At 61.8% G+C, this 21,924-nt stretch overlaps 1 protein-coding gene across 2 annotated transcripts in view; it reads left to right on the plus strand.

Moving 5' to 3' along the window:
- Positions 1–20,318, plus strand: part of KCTD1 (potassium channel tetramerization domain containing 1) — a 36,601-nt gene extending 16,283 nt beyond the window's left edge. For both annotated transcript variants that reach the window (XM_084888239.1, XM_084888238.1), the window contains exons 2-5: positions 8,071–8,249; positions 16,891–17,035; positions 18,784–19,089; positions 19,487–20,318. In XM_084888239.1, the coding sequence (XP_084744365.1) occupies positions 8,086–8,249; positions 16,891–17,035; positions 18,784–19,089; positions 19,487–19,645 (774 nt within the window). In that variant the 5' untranslated portion in view covers positions 8,071–8,085 and the 3' untranslated portion in view covers positions 19,646–20,318. The remainder of the gene's footprint in view (positions 1–8,070; positions 8,250–16,890; positions 17,036–18,783; positions 19,090–19,486) is intronic.
- The last annotated feature ends 1,606 nt before the right edge of the window (positions 20,319–21,924 follow it).

Raw genomic sequence — 21,924 nt, forward strand, 5'->3', positions numbered from 1 at the left:
GTGAGGCCCCCACGTCACTCGGTCTGGCCCTGCCCAGGCCCTGGGGGCGTTAGTGGACTGTGGGGCGGTCGGCCAGGCTGATGGTTAAGCGGTGACAGTGTCCAGGCCGTGGTGATGTTATAACCCTCCCGTGGCCCCTGGCAGGGAGAAGGCCCACCCTGCCGAGGGGAGCGGCGCTGAGCGCACGGCTGGAGGGACCTCAGAGCCGCAGTCACTGGGCTCCCAGCCTGGCCCGCCCCAGCCTTGACTCACTCCTGGGAGCAGCAGTCACAGCAGAGTTCACCGAGTCCTGGGGGGTAGGGGGAACGGGGGTGCGTGTACACTGGCTCCGTGCTGACTGCATCTGCGGCTCCTGGTGCCCGCACCTCCGCCCGCAGGCTCGACCGTTGGTGAGCGCCCTCTACAGTGAGCCCCCAGTCCTGACCGTTCCATCGGGGTCAGGGTCTGCATGGTTCTCTGGAAATAAATGTTATTGATATCAGGAAGGGAGAGGGAGAGAGAGACACATCCGTGATGAGAGAGAACACGGACCGGCTGCCTCCTGCACGCCCCACCCTGGGCTGGAGCCCGCAGCCCGGGCCTGTGCCCGGACGGGATTGAGCCGGGACCTCCTGGTCCCTAGGTCTGTGCCCACCCTGAGCCCCCGCCGGGCTGCAGTCCCGTGTTTATGCCTCACTCCCCTGCCACGCAAGTTGGTCAGTAAAAGTGGTTGGTGTTTTTTCTCGCTCTTGTTGGTGTCTATTTTAAGCTCCTGCTCCAAGGACACAGATGTCTCTCTCTCTCTCTCTCTCTCTCTCTCTCTCTCTCTCTCTCTCTCTCTCTCTCTCTCTCTCTCTCCTCTCTCTCCCCTTTCTCTCTCTCCTCTCTCCCCACTCTCTCTCTCTCCCAAAGGAAAGCTCAGGGCAGTGCACACCGGGGGGGGGGGGGGTGCGGAGGGGAGGGCGCTGCTGGCCTGGCCGCCGGGGCCTCCGCCCTCACCTGAGCTCGCAGGCCGCCCCCTCCCACCTGGTCCGAGGTCCCCTCAGTCCGTGCCCCGAGGCGGGTGCCGACCGGCCTGTCCTGTGCTCCGCCGCGGGGCCCGGCCACAGGCAGACGCGCGCTCCCGCCATGGATGCAGCCCGGGGCCGGCAGTGCACCCCGCCTTCGTGACCTGCCAGTCCCGGGGGGCCGTGTGCTCCAGGTGGGACTGAGGCAACTAAGACCCAGAAAGAGCCCGGCTGCGGGGCTCCGGGGCTGAGCATCGGCCTAGGCACCAGGAGGTCAGGGTTCGATTCCCGGTCAGGCCCAGGCCCGGGTTACTGGCTGGATTCCCAGTGGGGGGCGTGCAGGAGGCAGCTGATCCATGATTCTCTCTCATCACTCCCCCTCTCTGAAATAAATAAAAATATACTAATAACAATAAAAAGAACCAGAATGACCCCAGCAGCCAGAAGAGGAGGGTCTCTGACACCTGGCCAGTTCCCTCCGGGCGCCCCCGGGAAGGAAGCCCGGTGGGCAGAGCCTCCGCCCCGCGGGTCGCTCTCCACACACACACACACACACACACACACACACACACACCCCTCCGCCCCGCGGGTCGCTCTCCACACACACACACACACACACACACCCCTCCGCCCCGCGGCTCCCTCTCCACACACACACACACACACACCCCTCCGCCCCGCGGCTCCCTCTCCACACACACACACACACACACACACACACACCCCTCCGCCCCGCGGGTCGCTCTCCACACACACACACACACACACACACACACACCCCTCTGCCCCGCGGCTCCCTCTCCACACACACACACACACACACACACACACACCCCTCCGCCCCGCGGCTCCCTCTCCACACACACACACACACACACACACCCCTCCGCCCCGCGGCTCTCCACACACACACACACACACACACACACACACCCCTCCGCCGATAAGAAGCTCCTCAGTTACTGAAAAGCATCCGTTCTTATCATCTGAACAATGTTTTCTATTTTGGAGGGACGTGAGGTGCTCTCAGGCCACGCTGGCATCTGATAAGCTGACCAGACGTCCCACTTTTGGCGGAACAGTCCCATTTTTTAACAATTTATCCCGCGTCCCGCGGCGTTTTAAAAAAGTCTGGATTTCTCGGGTCGAGGGACAAATTGTTAAAAAGTGGGACTGGCCGAAACCGGTGTGGCTCAGTGGATAGAGCGTTGGTCTGCGGACTGAAAGGTCCCAGGTTCGATTCCGGTCAAGGGCATGTACCTGGGTTGCGGGCACATCTCTGGTGGGGGTGTGCAAGAGGCGGCTGGTCGATGTTTCTCTCTCATTGACGTTTCTAACTCTCTATCCCTCTCTCTTCCTCTCTGTAAAAAATCAATAAAATATATTTTATAAATAAATAAATAAATAAATAAAAGGGTTATACATTAAAAAAAAAAAGAAAAAGAAAAAGTGGGACTGTCCCGCCAAAAGTGAGACATCTGGGCCCCTTATCTTAGAGCGATGGAGACGTAAGCAGCAGACAGCACTCGGGGAGGGTGACGGGGGTCTCAGAGGCAGGCCCTCTGCACACAGCCCCTGTCCCCGCCGGCCACACCCCTGTCCGTGGCCAGGCCCCTGTCCGTGCCGGGGACCGTCCGGAGGCTGTGCCCGCTCTTTGGGCGTCCGTGTGTGTTCCCCGCTCACCTTTGGGAATGCCGTTCACCTCAGGACGGCCCCCCCCCCCCAGGAACTTCCCGTTCCAAATCCGACCTCCTAACGTGCCACCTTCCTAAGACATTGGACCTCGGTGGTTTTCACTTTTTAAATCCCAGCGTGTGAGCCATCGGGACCGAGAAAAGCACCGCGGCCTCTGCGGGGGAGGCGGGCGGGGGCGGGCGGGGGCGGGTGGGACGGTGAGATCGCCCGCCGGGCCGGAGCCCACCGGACAGGGGCCTGTGGCGTGTCTGGGTTTGGAAGCCCCATCGGTGCGCACCGGGAGCGCGCGGCGTCTTCCCCTTTAAAAGTAACTGGGTCAGCGCGGCTGCCAGCCGGTGATGCGGAGTGCCCAAATATAGGGATGTCTCCCTTCAAAATACCCCGGCCTGGATTCTCAGCGCCAGCAAGAGTGTTTCCTGCTGTGCCCAGGGACTCTGACCCAAAACAGTCCCGTTAGCAATGCCGATCGATACCCAGAGCACTGACAGCAGAACCTGATTTAAAACTTTTTTAAAATATATTTTATTGAGGTTTTTTTTTACAGAGAGGAAGAGAGAGGGATAGAAAGCTGGAAACATCAATGAGAGAGAAACAGCAATCAGCTGCCTCTTGCACACCCCCTACCGGGGATATGCCCGCAACCAAGGTATCAATACATGCCCTTGACCGGAATCGAACCTGGGACCCTTCAGTCCGTAGGCAGACGCTCTATCCACTGAGCCACACTGGCTTGATTTAAAAGTTTTTATTGGGCCCAGCCGGCAGGGCTCAGGGTTGAGCATCAGCTTATGAACCAGGAGGTAATGATTGGGCTCCCGGTCAGGGCACAGCCTGGGTTGTCGGCTCCATCTCCAGAGGGGGGCGTGCAGGAGGCAGCCGATCCGTGATTCTGTCTCATCGTGGATGTTTCTCTCTCTCTCCCTTCCTCTCTGAGATCAATAAGAACATATTTTTAAAAATAAAGTGACCACTGGTTAGGCTCCTATGTGTGCACACAAGTCCTTTGGTGGATCTCTCCCTCTTATCCCCACCCTCCCTCTGAGGTCCAGCAGTCTGACCCATGGCTCCTTATCTCTGGGTCTGTTCTTGGTCATCTGCCTATGTTGTTCACCGTTTCCCCCAGCTGAGTGAGATCATGTCCTACTGGAAAGATAAGAATAAAAAACGAGACAAGCAACAACCGTTATGCTGAAAGGCATATGGATCAGTCTGTAGTGAGTTTCTTTCTCGGCCAACAGTTCTTTTGAGACCCAATTTCGATGTCAAACAGTTCCTTATGTGTACATGTCAGCCATGGTATTTCAGTTCTGGACGGTGGGCAGATGGTGGTGATGCAGGTCTGACCCTCTCTGGCTTGGGCATGAGTGGAGAGGGGGTGGGGATTGGAATGGGGGGTTGAGGCCAAATATGGGATGCCTTAATCAATAAAGAAATTTTTAAAAATAATAAAATAAAAATAAAATGAAATGTTTATTTGCACAGGGCTCTCACCAGCAGGGACTCACTGTGCCTGTCGCTCATTTCCGGGTTCGGCTCTCAGCTCCCTCAGTGCCCAGCCCCCAGCGCCCAGCAGCATCTGCTGAATGAATGAACCAGAGTGCGCACGCGCTTTTGAGCACACCTACTGCGCGCGTTAGAGGGAGCCAGTGTGTTTACAAACCTGTGTCTCTTCGTTTTTGTTTGTTGGTTTGTTTTTTAATGCAAAAAAGTCTAGCCCCGTGGTCGGCAAACTGCGGCTCGCGAGCCACATGAGGCTCTTTGGCCCCTTGAGGGTGGCTCTTCCACAAAAGACGACGGCCTGGGCGAGTCTATGTTGAAGAAGTGGCGTTAGAAGTAAGTTTAAAAACTGTGGCTCTCCAAAGAGATTTCAGTCGTCATGCTGTTGGTATTTGGCTCTGTGGACGGATGAGTTTGCCGACCGCTGGCCTGGCCAATGGGCGTCTGAGACTCCTCGGAGGGTCTTGTTCCCAGGGAGGCGGTGAAGGGCAGCAGCATTGGGCTGGACACCTGGCCGAGGAATTTTTATGGCCGCGTCCAAGCAGCCAGCCCGTCCCGTTTACTGTCTGCTCAGAGGCAGAGTGTCCGTCGCTGACATCTGGGGCCGCAGTTAGAGGAGGAGCTGCAGGGCAGGTGGGGGAGGATAGGGGCCCGAGGCAGGGCGTCTCTTCCCAGCCTGCCCTGCCTTCCGCCCCGGGGGCCGGAGGGGAGGCCGGGGGGCGGACGGAGGCAGATCGTCTGTCCCTGGGGAACGCCGGAGCCGCGGCTCGGGGCGAGAAACCTTAGCCGAGCCCAGCGGCGGCCAGCGGGACTGTCAGGACATCCATCATCAGGTCATTACGGGCCGGATCCAGCTTCCGCTCCGAGAGGCGATAATGCCTCGCCCGGCGCCGAGGTTTCCGGTTTCGCCGGAGGCCTCTGCGGGCTCCAGGGCCGGCGGCTGCGCTCCCGTCCCCGCGGGGCCGGCGGCCGGCGAGCAGGTGCGCGGGGCCGGGAGGGGCAGAGGGCAGACGGCCCCGGGCGTTGCCATCAGGATGCCCGCCCCGTCTGTGTCGCCTGGAGACTCCCGTGTGCACGCCCTCTGCGGGGACGAGGGGACCTGCCGTCCGCAGGTGCAGGTTTGTCTGTCTCCGTTCCACCCTCTGCGGACCGACGGCCGGAAAGGCCTGATCGGGGAGGTGACGGAGCAGCGTGCCCAGCGTGTGCTCGTTGATCGAATTGGGCAATAAGTCTTTTCCTTTTCAAAACCCACTTCAGACTTTCCCAGAGGTAACATGTCCGAGCCCGGGAAGCACGGGAGAAGCGGAACAGAACCGCCCTGGCTTGTCCCGGGTCACGGCCCTGACCCCGGAGCGTGTGGCGGGTTTGGCCCAGGACACGTCGTGGCGGCTGCTCAGACTCTGGGAAAGCGGCGTGGCCTGCAGAGCGGCGGCAGAGACAGCGGCGGCAGAGAACACCTTCGCTTCGACACTGCTTCACTTTCCTCCTCATCCTCACCCGGGATGTGTCTCCGTTGGTTTTCAGAGGCCGGAGAACCCTGCCCTCTGAGCCGGCCAGACCCACACCCTCATCCGTGTTGAAGCCTCTAGGCCTCCCACTTCTTTTACTCGTGTGCAGTCAGAAAAGGTCTCTCTCCGGGGTCGTCCTGCTGCTCAGAGCCCGTGGGGACCAGAGCCACCTGCTGGGAGCCCAGTGCTCACTGGGTGAAGAGAAACACGGGAGGCCTCCCACGGAACACGCGGGCATTGCGGTGGGGACCCTGCGAAGCGATGGAGTCACGTGGTCGGTCACGTGACGTTTTCCTACAAAACCCCTCGGCTGAGGCCGGCGGGATGGTGTGGGCCCCAGCTGACGCTCCCCAGGTGACCGCGTTTCCCCGGAGGCCGGGCCCGGACTCCGAGGCTGATTCCAGCCTGCGCCCTGAGCCAGGCGGAGCCTCCTCCCTGCCAGGGCCATGGAGGGTTACCCCGGCACCCGTGGGCCTCACCATCATCAGCTTAACGAGCAGCCTGCTCTGTGGTCAGACACTCCTCACCCCCCCCTCCCCGTGCCCTGGCGGGCCAGACAAGGACTCCGGGCCTCACACGCCCGAGGGCCAGACTTCCCCACCCGGCTAAAGGGTGGCCAGCTGTCAGCACGGAATCCATCACAGCACTCTGCTCCGTCCAGCACGGTGCTGCGTGTATTTGTGTGTGCACGCGCGTGCGTATATACATGTGCGTGTACATGCGTGTATATGTGGTGTGCACGTGTGTGTACGCGTGTGTGCGCACGTGTGTGTATATGTGGTGTGTGCGTGTGTGTACGTGTGTGTGGGGGTGGGTGGGTGTGTGGGTGTGTGCGCACGCGCACGCGCACTTTAAACCAGGTTGGAATTGCGGGAAAGTCAGGATGGTGTGAAATCCCTTTGCTGCCTGATCGGAGGGTATGAATTACATCGAATGGTGCAGGAGCGCCTGTTCCCATTGACGAGCCTTTCTGGAGATCTCCCAGGGAACCTGCTGCTTTCCCGGCGAAGGCGGTGACAGTCCGGCCTGACGGAGCCCTGACGGGAGGCAGGGCGCGCGCTCTGCCCAGATAAAGCCATTAAAGCGCACAGCGTGAGGGCGGCGGGCAGGGCCCGGGGCGGCGGGCGGCGGGCGGGAGGCGGCGTTAGGGGCCGGCTCATTAGCGGCTGCCCTGCCTGCGGCCGCGGCCTGCCCCGCTGTCTGCGGGGGAGGTGAGGGGCAGGTGTGAGGTGGGGGATCGGCACAGAGGCCCAGGCTCCGGCCACTGCAGACGGAGCCGGGAGCCGGCGAGGCCGTGGGGAGAGGAGCGGAGAACTCGGGCTGTGTCACGGCGGGGCTCTGTAGGGATCGGTGGCCCCGTGAGGGAACAGTGAGGGCGCTCTGGCTTCCACAGCGCATTTCACACGCTCCAGTGGGCGTCTGAATTGGAGGCGTTTTCTCTGCGATGCTTCCTGGTTCGTTGTCTTCTTAAGTGGACCTCAGGGGGAGTGAATGATGTGGGGCAGCTGTTCGGCCCCAGATCAAAGTTAGAGCTGCTGGACTCCCCCCTCCCGGCCGTCCCGCTCAGCGCCCCCCACAGGCCACGCGCTGCACCCTGTCCTGGTCACACACCCCCGTGGGCCACGCTGGAGGATGGAGGGCTTCACTTTCTTACAGAGCACCTGCCGCCCGGCCGGCCTGGCTCAGTGGTGAGCGTTGACCTGTGAACCGGGAGACCAGGGTCCGATTCCCAGTCAGGGCCCAGGCCCGGGTTGCGGGCTCCATCCCCAGTGGGGGGCGTGCAGGAGGCGCCGATCCATGATTCCCTCTCATCACGGATGTTTCTGTCGCTCTCTCCCTCGCCCTTCCTCTCTGAAATCCACGAAAACACATTTAAAACAATAATAATAATAATAATAATAATAATAACATAAAAGATAAAACGGAAGGAAACACCTGTGGGGCCGGGGAGTCAGCACTCACCCAGGGGCAGGGAGCTCAGGGCGTTTGCCACGCGAGGGGCAGAGCATCAGGTCTCAGGCCCGCGGGGGTGGCGGTGAGTGCCGTTCGCTCTCCGGTCGGAGTGAGTCCTGCCTCCCCGGTGCCAGCCGCCAGCCGCCAAGTGCGAGGGCTCGGGCGTGGAACCGGCCGGAGCTCAGGACGGCCGCAGGCAGCACGAGCCTGGCTCCCTGGTCCGAGCCGGGCGCCCGCCCTCGTGACAGCTCGCTCCGCTCACACCCGCTCTCACGCCGCGGGCGCCGCAGGAGGAGAGGGGCCGGGCTGATCCCAGCTGCCGGAGGCTGCCGGTCAGCCTGCCTCTCTCACGGCCGCATCGCCGGCGTGTCCTCTCCGCGTGCGCTCCCTCCCGCGTAGAACGCCCGTCTGACTTGCTCCTCTCTCCCTAGGACAGCCGGCCCAATATGTCCAGACCCCTGATCACCAGATCTCCCGCGTCTCCGCTCAACAGCCAAGGCATCCCGACGCCCGCCCAGCTCACCAAGTCCAACGCGCCCGTGCACATCGACGTGGGCGGCCACATGTACACCAGCAGCCTGGCCACGCTCACCAAGTACCCCGAGTCCAGGTAACGCGCGCACCCGCGGCCTAACCTCTCCCCGGCCGGCATGGCGTGCGGCCGGGGGAGGCCTGAGCGCGTGGGCGGCCTCGGAGGCCCTGCAGGGCGCGGTGAGCCCGCCGCTGGGCCAGGGCCCGTGAGGAGGTCGCGGGGAGGGAGGGCTGTGCTGTCGCACTCGGCAGAGATCTCCCGTTATTTAGTGCAGGGCCCAGAGGACAGTGATTTCCCCCCGGACTTGCCTCCTGGCCTTTTCTAAAACTCCCTGCTGCCCGGCCGGTGTGGCCCAGTGGTTGAGCATCGACCTAGGAACCAGGAGGTCACGGTTCGATTCCCAGGCAGGGCGCACGCCTGAGCTGTGGGCTCCATCCCCAGCGGGGGGCGTGCGGGAGCCAGCCGATCCATGACTCTCTCATCATCGGTGTTTCTGTCACACCCCTCCTCTCCTCTCTGAAGTCAGTAAAGTACACATCTGTTTTTAAAATCCCTGCCTCAGACCCAGGCCGTGGGCTCGGCTGGCCTGCGGGAGGTCCGGGCCGCGGCGGCGGGAGGGACACTGTCCCGGCCACGATGCCCTCGCTGCCGCCTCGCTGGCTCCGCGGGCAGGGCTCGCCATCCGCCCCCTCGTTGGCTGAACTCGCTCTTCCTCCTGTGCAACCTCCTCCCCTCCCTCCCCTCCCCCCTCCCTCCCGCCTCAGGAGGGGGCGAGGAGCCTGCGGGCCGCCCACAGCGCGGGCACACAGCAGGCACAGCGGCTGCCGGCGTGAGCTGGGCGCCCGGGCCCGTCCCCGCTCCATCCACCCGCTCCCGGGCGTGCCCCCCCCAGGCTGCGCTTCTGTTTGAACGGGAAGACACACGCTAAGCAGCTGCAGAGGACGTATGTAAACCGAGCGAAGGTTTACACGTAGAACCCGCCAGGGGTCCTCAGGGAACACGCCTGAGCTCAGGAGCGCTGTCTGCCCCGGAGAACCGGCCGTGGGTCCAGAACCGGCAACGGAGTTTAGGCCACGGCTTAGCGGGCGAGGGCCCCGAGCGCCCCTAAACCCGAAGCCCCTCGTCCTGAATGGGAGCAGCGGCCCGAGGGGAGGGGGGTCTGTGTGGTGTGTGTGCGCGCGTGTGTATGTGGTGTGTGTGTTTGGGTGTGTGTGTGGTGTGTGTATACGTGTGTGTGGTCTGTTTGTACGTGGGGGGGTGTTGGGTGTGTGTGGTGTTGTGTGTATGTGTGTGTGGGGGTGTGCAGTGTGTGTGTGTGATGTGTGTGGGGGGGTGTGCGCGCGCGTGTGTGTATATGGTGTGTGTGTGGTGCGTGTATACGTGTGTGTGGTCTGTGTGTACACGTGTGTGGTGTGTGTACGTGTGTGTTGGGTGTCTGGTATGTGTGTGTGGGTGTTGGGTGTGTGTGGTGTTTGTGTGTATGTGTGTGGTGTGTAATGTGTGTGGTGTGAGGTGTATGATGTGTGTGTAAGAAGGGGGTACCACTGGGAGACAGGGTAATTCACTTATTTTCTTTACAAACTTCTATTAGATTTTGAAAAGCATTTCCCTAGACTCGAGGTAAATTGTTTTCCTTGTTCTCTGTTTAAATCCTAGCCGAGGGCATGTTTTCACTCCTGTGAGAGCCGGAGGGAGAGAAACATCGGTGGGAGACAGGGATCGGTGGCCTCCGCACCCGCCCCGACCAGAACCGAGCCCACAGTGTGTATGTGTGTGTGTGGTGAGCCCGGCCTGTGGTGTGTGTGTGTGTGTGTGTGTGTGTGTGGTGAGCCCCGGCCTGTGGTGTGTGTGTGTGTGTGTGTGTGTGTGTGTGTGGTGAGCCCCGGCCTGTGGTGTGTGTGTGTGTGTGTGTGTGTGTGTGTGGTGAGCCCCGGCCTGTGGTGTGTGTGTGTGTGTGTGTGTGTGTGTGTGGTGAGCCCCGGCCTGTGGTGTGTGTGTGTGTGTGTGTGTGTGTGTGTGTGTGGTGAGCCCCGGCCTGTGGTGTGTGTGTGTGTGTGTGTGTGTGTGTGTGGTGAGCCCCGGCCTGTGGTGTGTGTGTGTGTGTGTGTGTGTGTGTGGTGAGCCCCGGCCTGTGGTGTGTGTGTGTGTGTGTGTGTGTGTGGTGAGCCCCGGCCTGTGGTGTGTGTGTGTGTGTGTGTGTGTGTGTGTGTGGTGAGCCCCGGCCTGTGGTGTGTGTGTGTGTGTGTGTGTGTGTGTGTGTGTGGTGAGCCCCGGCCTGTGGTGTGTGTGTGTGTGTGTGTGTGTGTGTGTGTGTGTGGTGAGCCCCGGCCTGTGGTGTGTGGCTGGCGCCCAGTGGCCAGGCCGGCCGGAATGGACTGGGAGCGGGAGGAGAGGACGGGCGTGGCGGCGCTGTCAGTGCGTGTCCTTCCCGTGGCGCTTGTATGTGACGTGGGGACTGACGTGTGAGGGGAGAGTGAGCTCCCAGCAGAGGGAGCGGGGCCACTCCCGCCTGCTGGCACTCACCGTCCCCGAGGGCGGCAGGGAGGCTCCGAGAGCCGGCGTGGGGGCGACCGGTCACCATCCCCGAGACCGACGCACAGGGAGCGGGAGCCGCCCTTCCCTCTGGGGCCTGGCCCTCCGAGGGGCTGACCAGTGGTTAGGGTCTGGCCCTCCAATGGGGCTGACCAGTGGTTAGGGTCTGGCCCTCCAATGGGGCTGACCAGTGGTTAGGGTCTGGCCCTCAGAGGGGGCTGACCAGTGGTTAGGGTCTGGCCCTCAGAGGGGGCTGACCAGTGGTTAGGGTCTGGCCCTCAGAGGGGGCTGACCAGTGGTTAGGGTCTGGCCCTCAGAGGGGGCTGACCAGTGGTTAGGGTCTGGCCCTCAGAGGGGGCTGACCAGTGGTTAGGGTCTGGCCCTCAGAGGGGCTGACCAGTGGTTAGGGTCTGGCCCTCAGAGGGGCTGACCAGTGGTTAGGGTCTGGCCCTCAGAGGGGCTGACCAGTGGTTAGGGTCTGGCCCTCAGAGGGGGCTGACCAGTGGTTAGGGTCTGGCCCTCAGAGGGGGCTGACCAGTGGTTAGGGTCTGGCCCTCAGAGGGGCTGACCAGTGGTTAGGGTCTGGCCCTCAGAGGGGCTGACCAGTGGTTAGGGTCTGGCCCTCAGAGGGGGCTGACCAGTGGTTAGGGTCTGGCCCTCCGAGGGGCTGACCAGTGGTTAGGGTCTGGCCCTCAGAGGGGCTGACCAGTGGTTAGGGTCTGGCCCTCAGAGGGGGCTGACCAGTGGTTAGGGTCTGGCCCTCCGAGGGGCTGACCAGTGGTTAGGGTCTGGCCCTCAGAGGGTGCTGATCAGTGGTTAGGGTCTGGCCCTCAGAGGGTGCTGATCAGTGGTTAGGGTCTGGCCCTCAGAGGGTGCTGATCAGTGGTTAGGGTCTGGCCTTCAGAGGGGGCTGACCAGTGGTTAGGGTCTGACCCTCCGATGGGGCTGACCAGTGGTTAGGGTCTGGCCCTCAGAGGGGGCTGACCAGTGATTAGGGTCTGGCCCTCCAATGGGGCTGCTCAGTGGTTAGGCTCTGATGGACTGTGTCGCTGGGCACCTGGGCGTGTTACCCGCGGCTCCGCCCTCATCCCCCCGGAAATGGAAGTGCTGTGTGTCAGTGCCTCCCGGGTGAGGATAACTGCCATCATCTGCACAGAGTGCCTAACACAGACCCCCCAAAACACTGAAATCATCCCAGAGTTTAAAACCAAGAGAAACGTGTGTGAGAGATTCCTCCGATGCAGGCAGCCATTGAGGGGGGGGCTGGGCGGCCCCAAGCACAGGCCCCCAGGCCTCCCAGAAAGCAGGGAACCTGGACAGAAGCCCGGCCCCTCTGAGTCCTGGGCCTTTCCTGCTCCCAGACCTTCTCTCATAGCTCGGACCTGCCTGTCCTTTCTCTCTACTTCCTGTTTTTTAAATATTTATTTTATATTTATTTATTTACTTAATCATTTCTGAGAATAAGGAAGAGGGAGAGAGAGAAACATCAATGATAAGAGAATCTTGGATCGGCTGCCTCCTGCACGCCCCCTGCTGGAGATGGAGCCTGCAACCTGCACCTGTGCCCTTGACCGGGAATCGAACCCGGGACCCCTCGGTCCGCAGGCCAACGCTCTGTCCAGGGAGCCGAGCCGGCGTGGCTCTCCCTGCGTCTCTGGTCTCCGGACCCTTTAAGAAAGCTTCGCTGCCCCAGGGGGGGCTGGAGCACCACTGCCACCAGGAGCCCTGGCTTGTGTTTCCTCGGAGGTGTTCTCTCCTGACATGGCTCCTGCCGATTCCGTAACAAGCCCTGGATTAATTTCTGTCTGTGTTCATAAAACACGGATGAAGCTTCCCAGGAGTGAAACTATGAAGAATTATTCCTAGGCTTTTAGCAAATTAAATGCTGTTTATGATCATTCAGACTTTTAAGACAGTGAGGAGACTGGTGCTTCCTTGTTGTTTTCTTACGTTAAAATAGTGCGAAGCCCTGGCCGCGGGCTCAGCTGCTTGGCAGGTTCAGTTCCCAGGCAGGGCACACCCCTGGGCTGAGGGTTCAATCCCAGTGCAGGCACCTAGGGGAGGCAACCAGTCAATATTTCTCTCTCTTCCTCTCTCTCTCTCTCTCTCTCTCTCTCTCTCTCTCTCTCTCTCTCTTTTTTCTCTCTCTCTCAAATCATTAAAAGCAAATCCTTGGTGAGGACTTTTTTTAAAATATGGAACTATGAGCACTTAAAAGCATATGCAAACATAGCCCTAACCAGTTTTCTCAGTGGTTAGAGCATCAGCCCACAGATGGAAGGATCTCGGGTTCAAGTCCAGTCAAGGGAGCCTAGCTCGGTAGCAGGGTCGATCCCCGGGCCCTGGTCGGTGTCCCTGTGTCTTCCCCTCCCTTCCACTGTCTCTAGAAGCCAGTGGAAAAAGTAGTATCCCCAGGTGAGGATTAACAATATACACGGCCGTAAGCCAATCTTGTCTTAACAACAGCTGAGGATGGGGAGTCCGGAGGGCTGGAGGGCCTCAGCTGCTCTGAAGGGTCAGAGCCAATCGCCAGGCATTGGTAGCTGAAGCAGCCCCCGCCGGTCAGTCCTCAGTTCACTGACTGGCTGTGACTGGAGTCTCCGCCCAGGGCACACGGGTGGTCCTGTCACTTTAATCTCGATAAAGGGGACGGGAGAGCCAGAGCGAGGGGTGGGCTCCCGCCAGGCCCACTCCCCAAATTAAATCTTTTCCAGTCTCTTTTCATTCCTGTGCGCCTTCTCCAGACCCGAACCCTGAACCGGGACCCTGAACCACGCGGGACGTGAAACGGGCTTCCACATGCATGTACACACATGTGCGCACACATAGTCAGAGAACACGCAGAGCCCCCCCGTTTCAAAAAGCTTCATGTGTGAACTCAGCGTTTCCCCTCCACCACCCACTCCCTTTCCTTCCTCTCCCCTCGGCCGGAGGAGGGAGGGTCCCTGTGGCCACAGCACCGTCCCCTCCACCCAGCTCTGCCTCCCTGCGGCTCTGACCCCGCTCTCCTCACACCTCGCTCACACTCGCACACACGCACACACGGCAGTGCATGCACATGTGCGACCATACACACGCACGCGTACACACAGCAGTGCATGCACATGTGCGACCATACACACACACGTACACACAGCAGTGCATGCACACGTGCGACCGTACACACACACGTACACACGGCAGTGCATGCACACATGCAGCCATACACACACACGTACACACGGCAGTGCATGCACACATGCAGCCATACACACACACGTACACACGGCAGTGCATGCACACATGCAGCCATACACACACACGCGTACACACGGCAGTGCATGCACATGTGCGACCATACACACACGCACGCGTACACACAGCAGTGCATGCACACGTGCGACCATACACACACACGTACATACACACACACGTACACACAGCAGTGCATGCACACGTGTGACCATACACACACACACGTACACACGGCAGTGCATGCACACATGCAGCCATACACACACACGTACACACGGCAGTGCATGCACACATGCAGCCATACACACACACGTACACACGGCAGTGCACGCACACATGCAGCCATACACACACGTACACACGGCAGTGCATGCACACATGCAGCCATACACACACACGCGTACACACGGCAGTGCACGCACAGGTGTCAGTCATTAGGACAGAGACGTACCTGGGAAGCTCCTTGTCCCCCCACCGTCAGCAGAGAGCAGTCACGTGCCGCCCCTTCTCACCGAACCCTCCTCCCGCCGGCCGGCCGGGCCCCTGTTCTCTCTCCGTCTTCCTGTTGAAGGTGATGCCTGCGTCCCCTTCCCCATCGGCCTCTCCCAGCCTGCCCCCCCAGGCCCCCCTCCGTCCGCTCTGCGGGGCGCTGTGTGCAGACCCGCCCGCCCTCCCGCCCACCCCGCCTCCCCCGGTCTGACAGCCGCCCGCTCGGGCTGATCTGTTTGTTCCTCCCTTTGTGGTCCGTCAGCTCCCACCGCTGAGGGTCAGTGACACTTCCCTCCTGACGGCTGTGTGCCTCCAGGATGCTCTCCAGGCCCGCGTGCTGTGGGCATCCTGTCCCCACCTCCCCATGGAGGGGTGCACTTGTGCACTTCCTGTGTGTGTCCCCCCCCAGTGGGTGCACTTCCTGTGTGTGTGTCTCCTCCCCCCCCACCCCCCCCAGCGGGTGCACTTCCCGTGTGCCCCGCGGCGCTCTCCACGCCCGGGCACACGCTCAGCCCGGCGCTCGGTCTGAATCCCACCCCATGGACGTACACGCCACTCACTCCCACTGCGTCCGGCTCTCACCCTCGGCCGGCTCCGAGAGCCGCGGCACACAGAACGATCCATAACCCAATGATCAATAACCCAGTGACCACAGGATAGACAGGACGGAGACCCTCAGGGGCTGAGCCCCAGGCAGTGAGAAGCCAGGGCCTGAGGAGGAGGGCACAGCCAGGACACCCTAACGCGGTGACCCACGGACACGGAGCGGGTCCCGGCCCTCCCCCTGCATCTCGGCTAATTGAGGGCCGTTCCGAGGCCCCGAGAGCAGGGCCATCGGGAGCCAACTTACCCACCAGAGGAGCCGAGTTCCTCCAGGTCGGGTTTGCACTGTCTGCTCCGTAAACAGGATAATCAGCCCTCGCTGGTGTGGCTGCGGACTGAAGGGTCCCGGGTTCGATTCCGGTCAAGGGCATGTACCTTGGTTGCGGGCACGTCCCCAGTGGGGGGTGTGCAGGAGGCAGCTGGTCGATGTTTCTCTCTCATCGATGTTTCTAACTCTCTATCCCTCTCTCTTCCTCTCTGTGGAGAATCAATAAAATATATTTTAAAAAAGAAAATCACCACCCAGAGCCACGGATGTTTAAGGACTGGGTCGTGTGTTTGGGATGGTCTGATGTATTTTTGGGTCACATTTTTTGGGTGGTCAACTATGTATTGTTTACAGGAGGCCTGGCTGTGACAGATGATTTTTGCTGAGACCTAAGAAATGAGACTCGGTGCTGCTAATGGAAAACATATTCTCCTGGAGGAGGGACATTCTCAGTTGTGTTTTTTATAATTAAATGAGGCATTGTGAGATTCATGGGTGGAGAAAGCTCCGAAGAGAGAGTTTGTTTAAAAGACCATTTGGAACACCAGCATTTTTTAACTATTATTGACTAGAGGCCCGGAGCACAGATTCGTGCACCAGGGGGTCCATCGGCCTGGCCTGCAGGGATCGGACCGAAAACCAGCTCTGACACCCCCCAGGGGTCCAGACTGCAAGAGGGGGGTTTTTGGTGACGACCCCAGATCAGGCTCCCTCCTCTGGTTCCAGGTGCGTCACCCGAGAGCCACAGCCGCCAAGTGACAGCGGCTCCTGCCCTGAGCACCTGCCCCCTGGTGGTCAGTGCACATCATAGCTACTGGTGGGACAGTCGCTTAGGCTTTTATAGAGAGATTTCAGGGAGGAAGGGGGAGGGAAAGAGAGGTAGAAACATCCATGATGAGAGAGAATCTTGGATCAGTGGCCTCCTGCACGCCCCCTAATGGGATGGAGCCCGCAGCCTGGGCCTGGGCCCCGACTGGGAGTCAAACCCTGACCTCCTGGTTCCTAGGCCGACGCCCGGCCCCTGAGCCACGGGGCCAGCAGCACTGGCGTTCTTAAGCGGCAGAGGAGTTGTGTGAGGACCACGGAGGACACAGGCAGCACGGCCACAGCCACACGTGGGAACGTGCTCTTACAGGGAAAAGCCGGGAGGGAAAGCACCGGCTGGCGGAAGCCTGAGGTTGTGCACGCCCGTCCTGAGGGTCCTCGGCAGGGACGGCCCCTCATGGCGCCATGGCCGCGCCCGGGGTCCTGGTCCGCCCGCCGCCCTCCCGGCCGCCCGGACGGACACACAGGCCGGGGCCGAGCCGCCGGTCCTAACGCCGTCCTGTCCCTCTCCCCTCCCACAGGATCGGGAGGCTCTTCGACGGGACCGAGCCCGCCCTCCCGGCCGCCCGGACGGACACACAGGCTGGGGTCGAGCTGCTGGTTCTAACCGCCATCCTGTCCCTCTCCCCTCCCACAGGATCGGGAGGCTCTTCGACGGGACCGAGCCCGCCCTCCTGGCCGCCGCCCTCCCGGCTGCCGCCCGGACGGACACACAGGCCGGGGCCGAGTCGCCGGTCCTAACCGTCCTGTCCCTCTCCCCTCCCACAGGATCGGGAGGCTCTTCGACGGGACGGAGCCCATCGTGCTGGACAGCCTCAAGCAGCACTACTTCATCGACAGAGACGGACAGATGTTCAGATATATCCTGAATTTTCTGCGAACGTCCAAGCTCCTCCTCCCCGACGATTTCAAGGTGAGGGATTCGTGTTACGTTACGCGGCACACACATACGGTTCCTTCTCACGCACCCCCCTCCCCGCGTCTCTCTGACGCTGTGTGTTTCCTCGCGCACCAGCTCGGGGCCCGGCCCCGGCCTCACCGTCCGTGCCGGTGAAATGGAGCCGGTGGCCGTCAGGACTTGCGTGAGCAGGAGGGGGCCACTCGCTGGGTAAGAGCCCGATCCCAGCTCACGTGAGCCCTCCGGACGCACTGGCTAATCCCATGCCTGACTCTGGCGTCCTAACGAGGCAGAGGGAGGAGAGCCTCCTCGGCTTCCCGGAGACTTTGTGAAGAGGAGAGTACGGGATCCCTCCTGCCTGCAGCCCAGGGGGCCGCACCTAACCCTTTCCCGAGAGCAGATGGCGGGGCGCAGCCAATGGCGGGGGATGGAGGGGCGCAGCCGATGGCGGGGTGCAGCCGATGGCGGGGGATGGAGGGGCGCAGCCGATGGAGGGGCGCAGCCCAGGGCAGGGCAGGGCAGGGGCAGCCTGAGCTTCAGGAGCCAATGGACGCCATGAACGGGCCCAGTTCCATGTTTAAAGCCTCTGGGCGGAAAGGGGCTGGCGCTGACATGCAGAGGAAGGAGGGGCTCGGACCCCCCCAGCCCTGGGGTGCCCAGCTGGATGCGGGCTGCCCCGCCCCCCCCCCCAGCCCCTCCTCGGTGCTGTGGGCAGCGAGCGGTGCCGGGTCTCGGCCAGGCTCACTCCTCGGGGTTCTGGTTTGGTTGTTGACGGTAATGTGGTGTCTCTTCCCGTTCTAGCTGGTTCCTGCTAGTCTCTAGGGAAGCTACTGATTACAATATGTCGATCCTGATTTTAGATGGTTTAAGGAGTTCTTTATCAGTTCTACTTGTATTTAGTTGATTCTTTTTTAAAACATATGTTTTACTGTTGGTAATATTACAGATATCACACACTCCCAGCCCTTCCCAGTCCCTCCCCCCCTCCCTCCTCCCCCCCCCCCTCGCCCGGTCTTCACTACCCTTTGCCCGTGCCCGTGGACTGTGCATGTTAGTCAACTCGCTCTTTGGCTTATCCCTTCTCGTCCCCGGACAAGGCGCTCGTTGGGCCCTTAGAGCCTCCCGTTTAGAGGAACGTGAGCGGCTGCCTTTGAGGACGTGTGTGTGTGTGTGTGTGTGTGTGTGTGTGTGCTCCCTCCCAGGGAACGGTCCTGTCTGGTCTAAGCCCACTGCCTGTAGCAGCCGGCGTCCTGTGCGGCTCCCGGCACACCGGGTGCTGACTCGACAGCCAGCAGTTCGGAAATCCTGCTGTCCAGTGCAGCGTCTCCAAGTCCCTGGGCTGGGGGCCACAGGGCTTCATTCGTGTGAAGCGTCAGAAGAGGGCCCGCCGGGGCCCTGATTCAGCTCCTCTCTAGTCCCAGACAGACATGCGGATGCAGATGGACCCTGTGCAGGTGTGCGTGAGGGACACGCTCCCCCCGATCCCATGATCGAAGCAGCAGATGGAAAGCTCAGCTCCTGTGAGGGCCGCTTTCGGTCCCTGTCGTGTGTGCACCATGACGTGTGCGCGTGCACTGTGACATCATGTGTGTGCGCACTGACGTGTGTGCACCGTGACGTGCATGCGCACTGTGACATCATGTGTGTGCACCATGACGTGCGCGCAGTGACATGCATGTGTGCGCACTGACGTCTGTGCACCATGGCGCGCGCGCAGTGTGACATGTGTGCGCACCGTGTCACGCGTGTGCTGTCTCCCACAGGACTACACGCTGCTGTACGAAGAGGCCAAGTATTTCCAGCTGCAGCCCATGCTGCTGGAGATGGAGCGCTGGAAGCAGGACAGGGAGACGGGCCGCGTCTGCAGGCCCTGTGAGTGCCTCGTGGTGCGGGTGGCCCCCGACCTCGGGGAGCGGATCACGCTCAGCGGGGACAAGTCCCTCATCGAGGACGTGTTCCCCGAGATCGGCGACGTGATGTGCAACTCGGTCAACGCGGGCTGGAACCACGACTCCACGCACGTCATCCGGTTCCCGCTCAACGGCTACTGCCACCTCAACTCCGTGCAGGTGCGTGCGGCCCCCATGGACGCCGCCCTCGTGCCCACCCTCCCGGCCTGCGCGGGGGCCTCCCCGGGGCGGGAGCCGTCCTGGGGGTGGGTGACCCTGTCCCCCTCCACGTCCCCCAGGCGTGTCCTGGGTCAGCCCTGAGCCCGGTGCGCCTGCAGAGAGGGGGGAGAAGGCGGAGCTCCCGTCCCAGGAATGGAGGCGGGGTCGGGGTCGGGCACAGTGTGCCCAGCACAGCGGGGGTCCGCAGAGAGGAGGAGGGTGTGGGATCACCCAGCCGCTCCAGCCCCTGCACCGGAGCGTGGCCAGGCCGCCCGGGACTCGCACGGGAGGGGGAAGGGGGGCAGCCCCTGCCGCTAACGCGGTGTGTGTGTGTGTGTGTGTGTGTGTGTCCCCGCAGGTGCTGGAGCGGCTGCAGCAGCGGGGCTTCGAGCTGGTGGGCTCCTGCGGGGGCGGCGTGGACTCCTCCCAGTTCAGCGAGTTTGTGCTGCGGCGGGAGCTGCGGCGGCCGCCCCGCGGGCCCTCCGTCATCCGGATAAAGCAGGAGCCCCTGGACTGAGCGGCCGCCCCGCGGACAGGAAGCACCCCCACGCCCGGCGGGCCGCACCGGAGGAGGGAGCTCCTGTGCGGCCGGGGCGTCCCGGACCGAGCGGTGACTCAGAGACACGTTTCTATCCGTAGAGACCACGCTGTATTCACATGGGAACAATTGGAATAGGTGATAGCCTCCAGGTGTAAAAATATATAAATATATATATATGTCCAAAGGTAGGAAACGCAAGGAAAAGGGAGGGGAGCTGCGGTCGGTGCCGTGGCAGCGCGGGTCCGGGCCCCGGGTCCGACGGGGAACCAGCCACGGCCGGGCCTCTCACAGCCGCCCTCAGCCGCCCCCTGCGTTTCCCCTCTTCATCCTTCTTCCTCTGTTTTCTTTTTATCCGACACAACACCCGGCCTCCGCTCCTGGCAGCCGGGGGTCCTCGGGGCGGGCCGGCGGGACTGAGGGTGTGCAGGGCCGGAGGGTGTCGGCCTGGACGCTGCCCGCCATCGATGCAGAGTCGCCTGCTGGCCCTCCGCTCGCAGGAGCGGGCGCTCCTTGGTCTTCGGCCGATCCGTTCCGCAAAGGGCCCAGAATTAGTACTTGTTAGAGGCACACCGGTTTGAGTCTGCTGCTTTCCTACGGTTTTTCAAATTTTATAATGTATTAAATACAATAAACTCTGTTTAAAAAAGAAGGCCTGTTGGGGTGAAGCCATATTAAAGTGACCTTTTCCTTTTCTAAATGTTCTGTGTGGAGCATCAAAAAGAGGCCCAGCCGGCCGGCGTGGCTCAGGGGTTGAGTGTCGGACCTACGAACCAGGAGGGCAGGGTTCGATTCCCGGTCAGGGCACCTGCCTGGGTTGTGGGCTCCATCCCCACAGCCAAGTGGGGGGCGTGCAGGAGGCAGCCGATCCATGATTCTCTCTCACCATGGATGTGTCTCTCTCTCTCTTCCTTCCTCTCAGAAATCAATAAAACTGTGTTTTTAAAAAGGAGAGGCCGGAGGTCAGACCCCCTGACGGGAGGATGCGGTCCCCGGTCCTCGCAGCGCGGCCCGGCCAGGGGTGGCCCCGCGTTGCTAGCCCACACCGGGCAGCGGGAGGGCCCGCCCTTCCGAGCTCTCCCAGTGTCCGCTCCCGGCTGCAGAGCAGAGCACCCAGCTCGGCGCTCCCGGCAGCAGCTCCCCCTGTGACTCCGCGTTCTCTCGTGGGGACCGGCCTTCCCCAGCGTCACCCACGGGGACAGGCCGGGATGTCACGGTGGCGCCCCCGCGGCTGCCATGGACATGGCCTGGGCCCGCACGGCACGGGAGCCGGGCTCCAGGGGGCAGTGTCGCACACTCAGGGCCTCCAGGAGGGAGGCAGCAGAGGCCGGCGGCCAAGGTCCCTGAGGGTGGGCCGGGACCTGCCCCAGGCCACTGCAGCGGCCGCTGGTGCGGCAGACCGGAGCCAGCCCAGGTCAGAGCCCAGGTTCCAGGGGACGGAGGGAGCACCCCTGCTGGGGGAGTGGCAGGGATTTCTCAGCCACCTGGGACCGATCAGCAGCCTGTCCTGGAGACCCAGAGCAGGGTTCGGTGGCTCCGGGAGGAGTAGGGGAATCTCATGGCCAGACGATCCTCCTCATTGGCCAGCGAGTAGGAAACGGGGTCCCAGGACCCCTTGGGGACAGAGCCCTTGGCTGAGCGGTTAGCAATTCCAGGCTCCGCAGCCCTGCCACCACCGCCGCCTCCTTCCAGACAAAGTGGACTTGGCATGGCCGGAGATGGACAGGTAGACGTGGAATGATGGTGATTCACAGGTAGACGCGGCACGGCGGGAGATGGACAGGCAGGTGACACTGTTTCTGCCGCAGACACGCTCCGGTGGTGACGGCTCTTTCCATCCTGAACTTCCTTTTCTAAATGAAAAGTCTGAGCAGAGGACAGGAGTCGTGACAGTGTCTCTGCTTCCGAAGTGAACGGAAGCTGTGAGTGGCTCTTCTCACCCCAGACACAGAGATGCCCCAATGCTCGGTCCCTGGGACGCCTGCTGCCGGCTTCCGCCGCGGCCGTGAACTTCCTGCGTCTGAGACGAAGACCGCGCAGGGGCAGAGATGGTGTGGGGTGTGGCTGGATCACGGGGAAGAGTGAACATTCTAGAAAGGGAAGGTGGAATGGGACGGAGCGGGGTTCTTGAGCGCCAGGCTGGGGCGACTCCATGCAGGAGCTGGAGAGTCTCGGAGGGCGGGCCATGGGCGTTCTGGGCCCGCAGAGCTGACGGGCGGGAGCAGCCTGGCGGGTGGTGGCAGCGAGCTGGCTGCTCC

The sequence above is a fragment of the Pipistrellus hanaki genome, assembly GCF_964339955.1.
Source record: "Pipistrellus hanaki genome assembly, chromosome: 6".
In the NCBI taxonomy this organism is placed as follows: domain Eukaryota; kingdom Metazoa; phylum Chordata; class Mammalia; order Chiroptera; family Vespertilionidae; genus Pipistrellus; species Pipistrellus hanaki.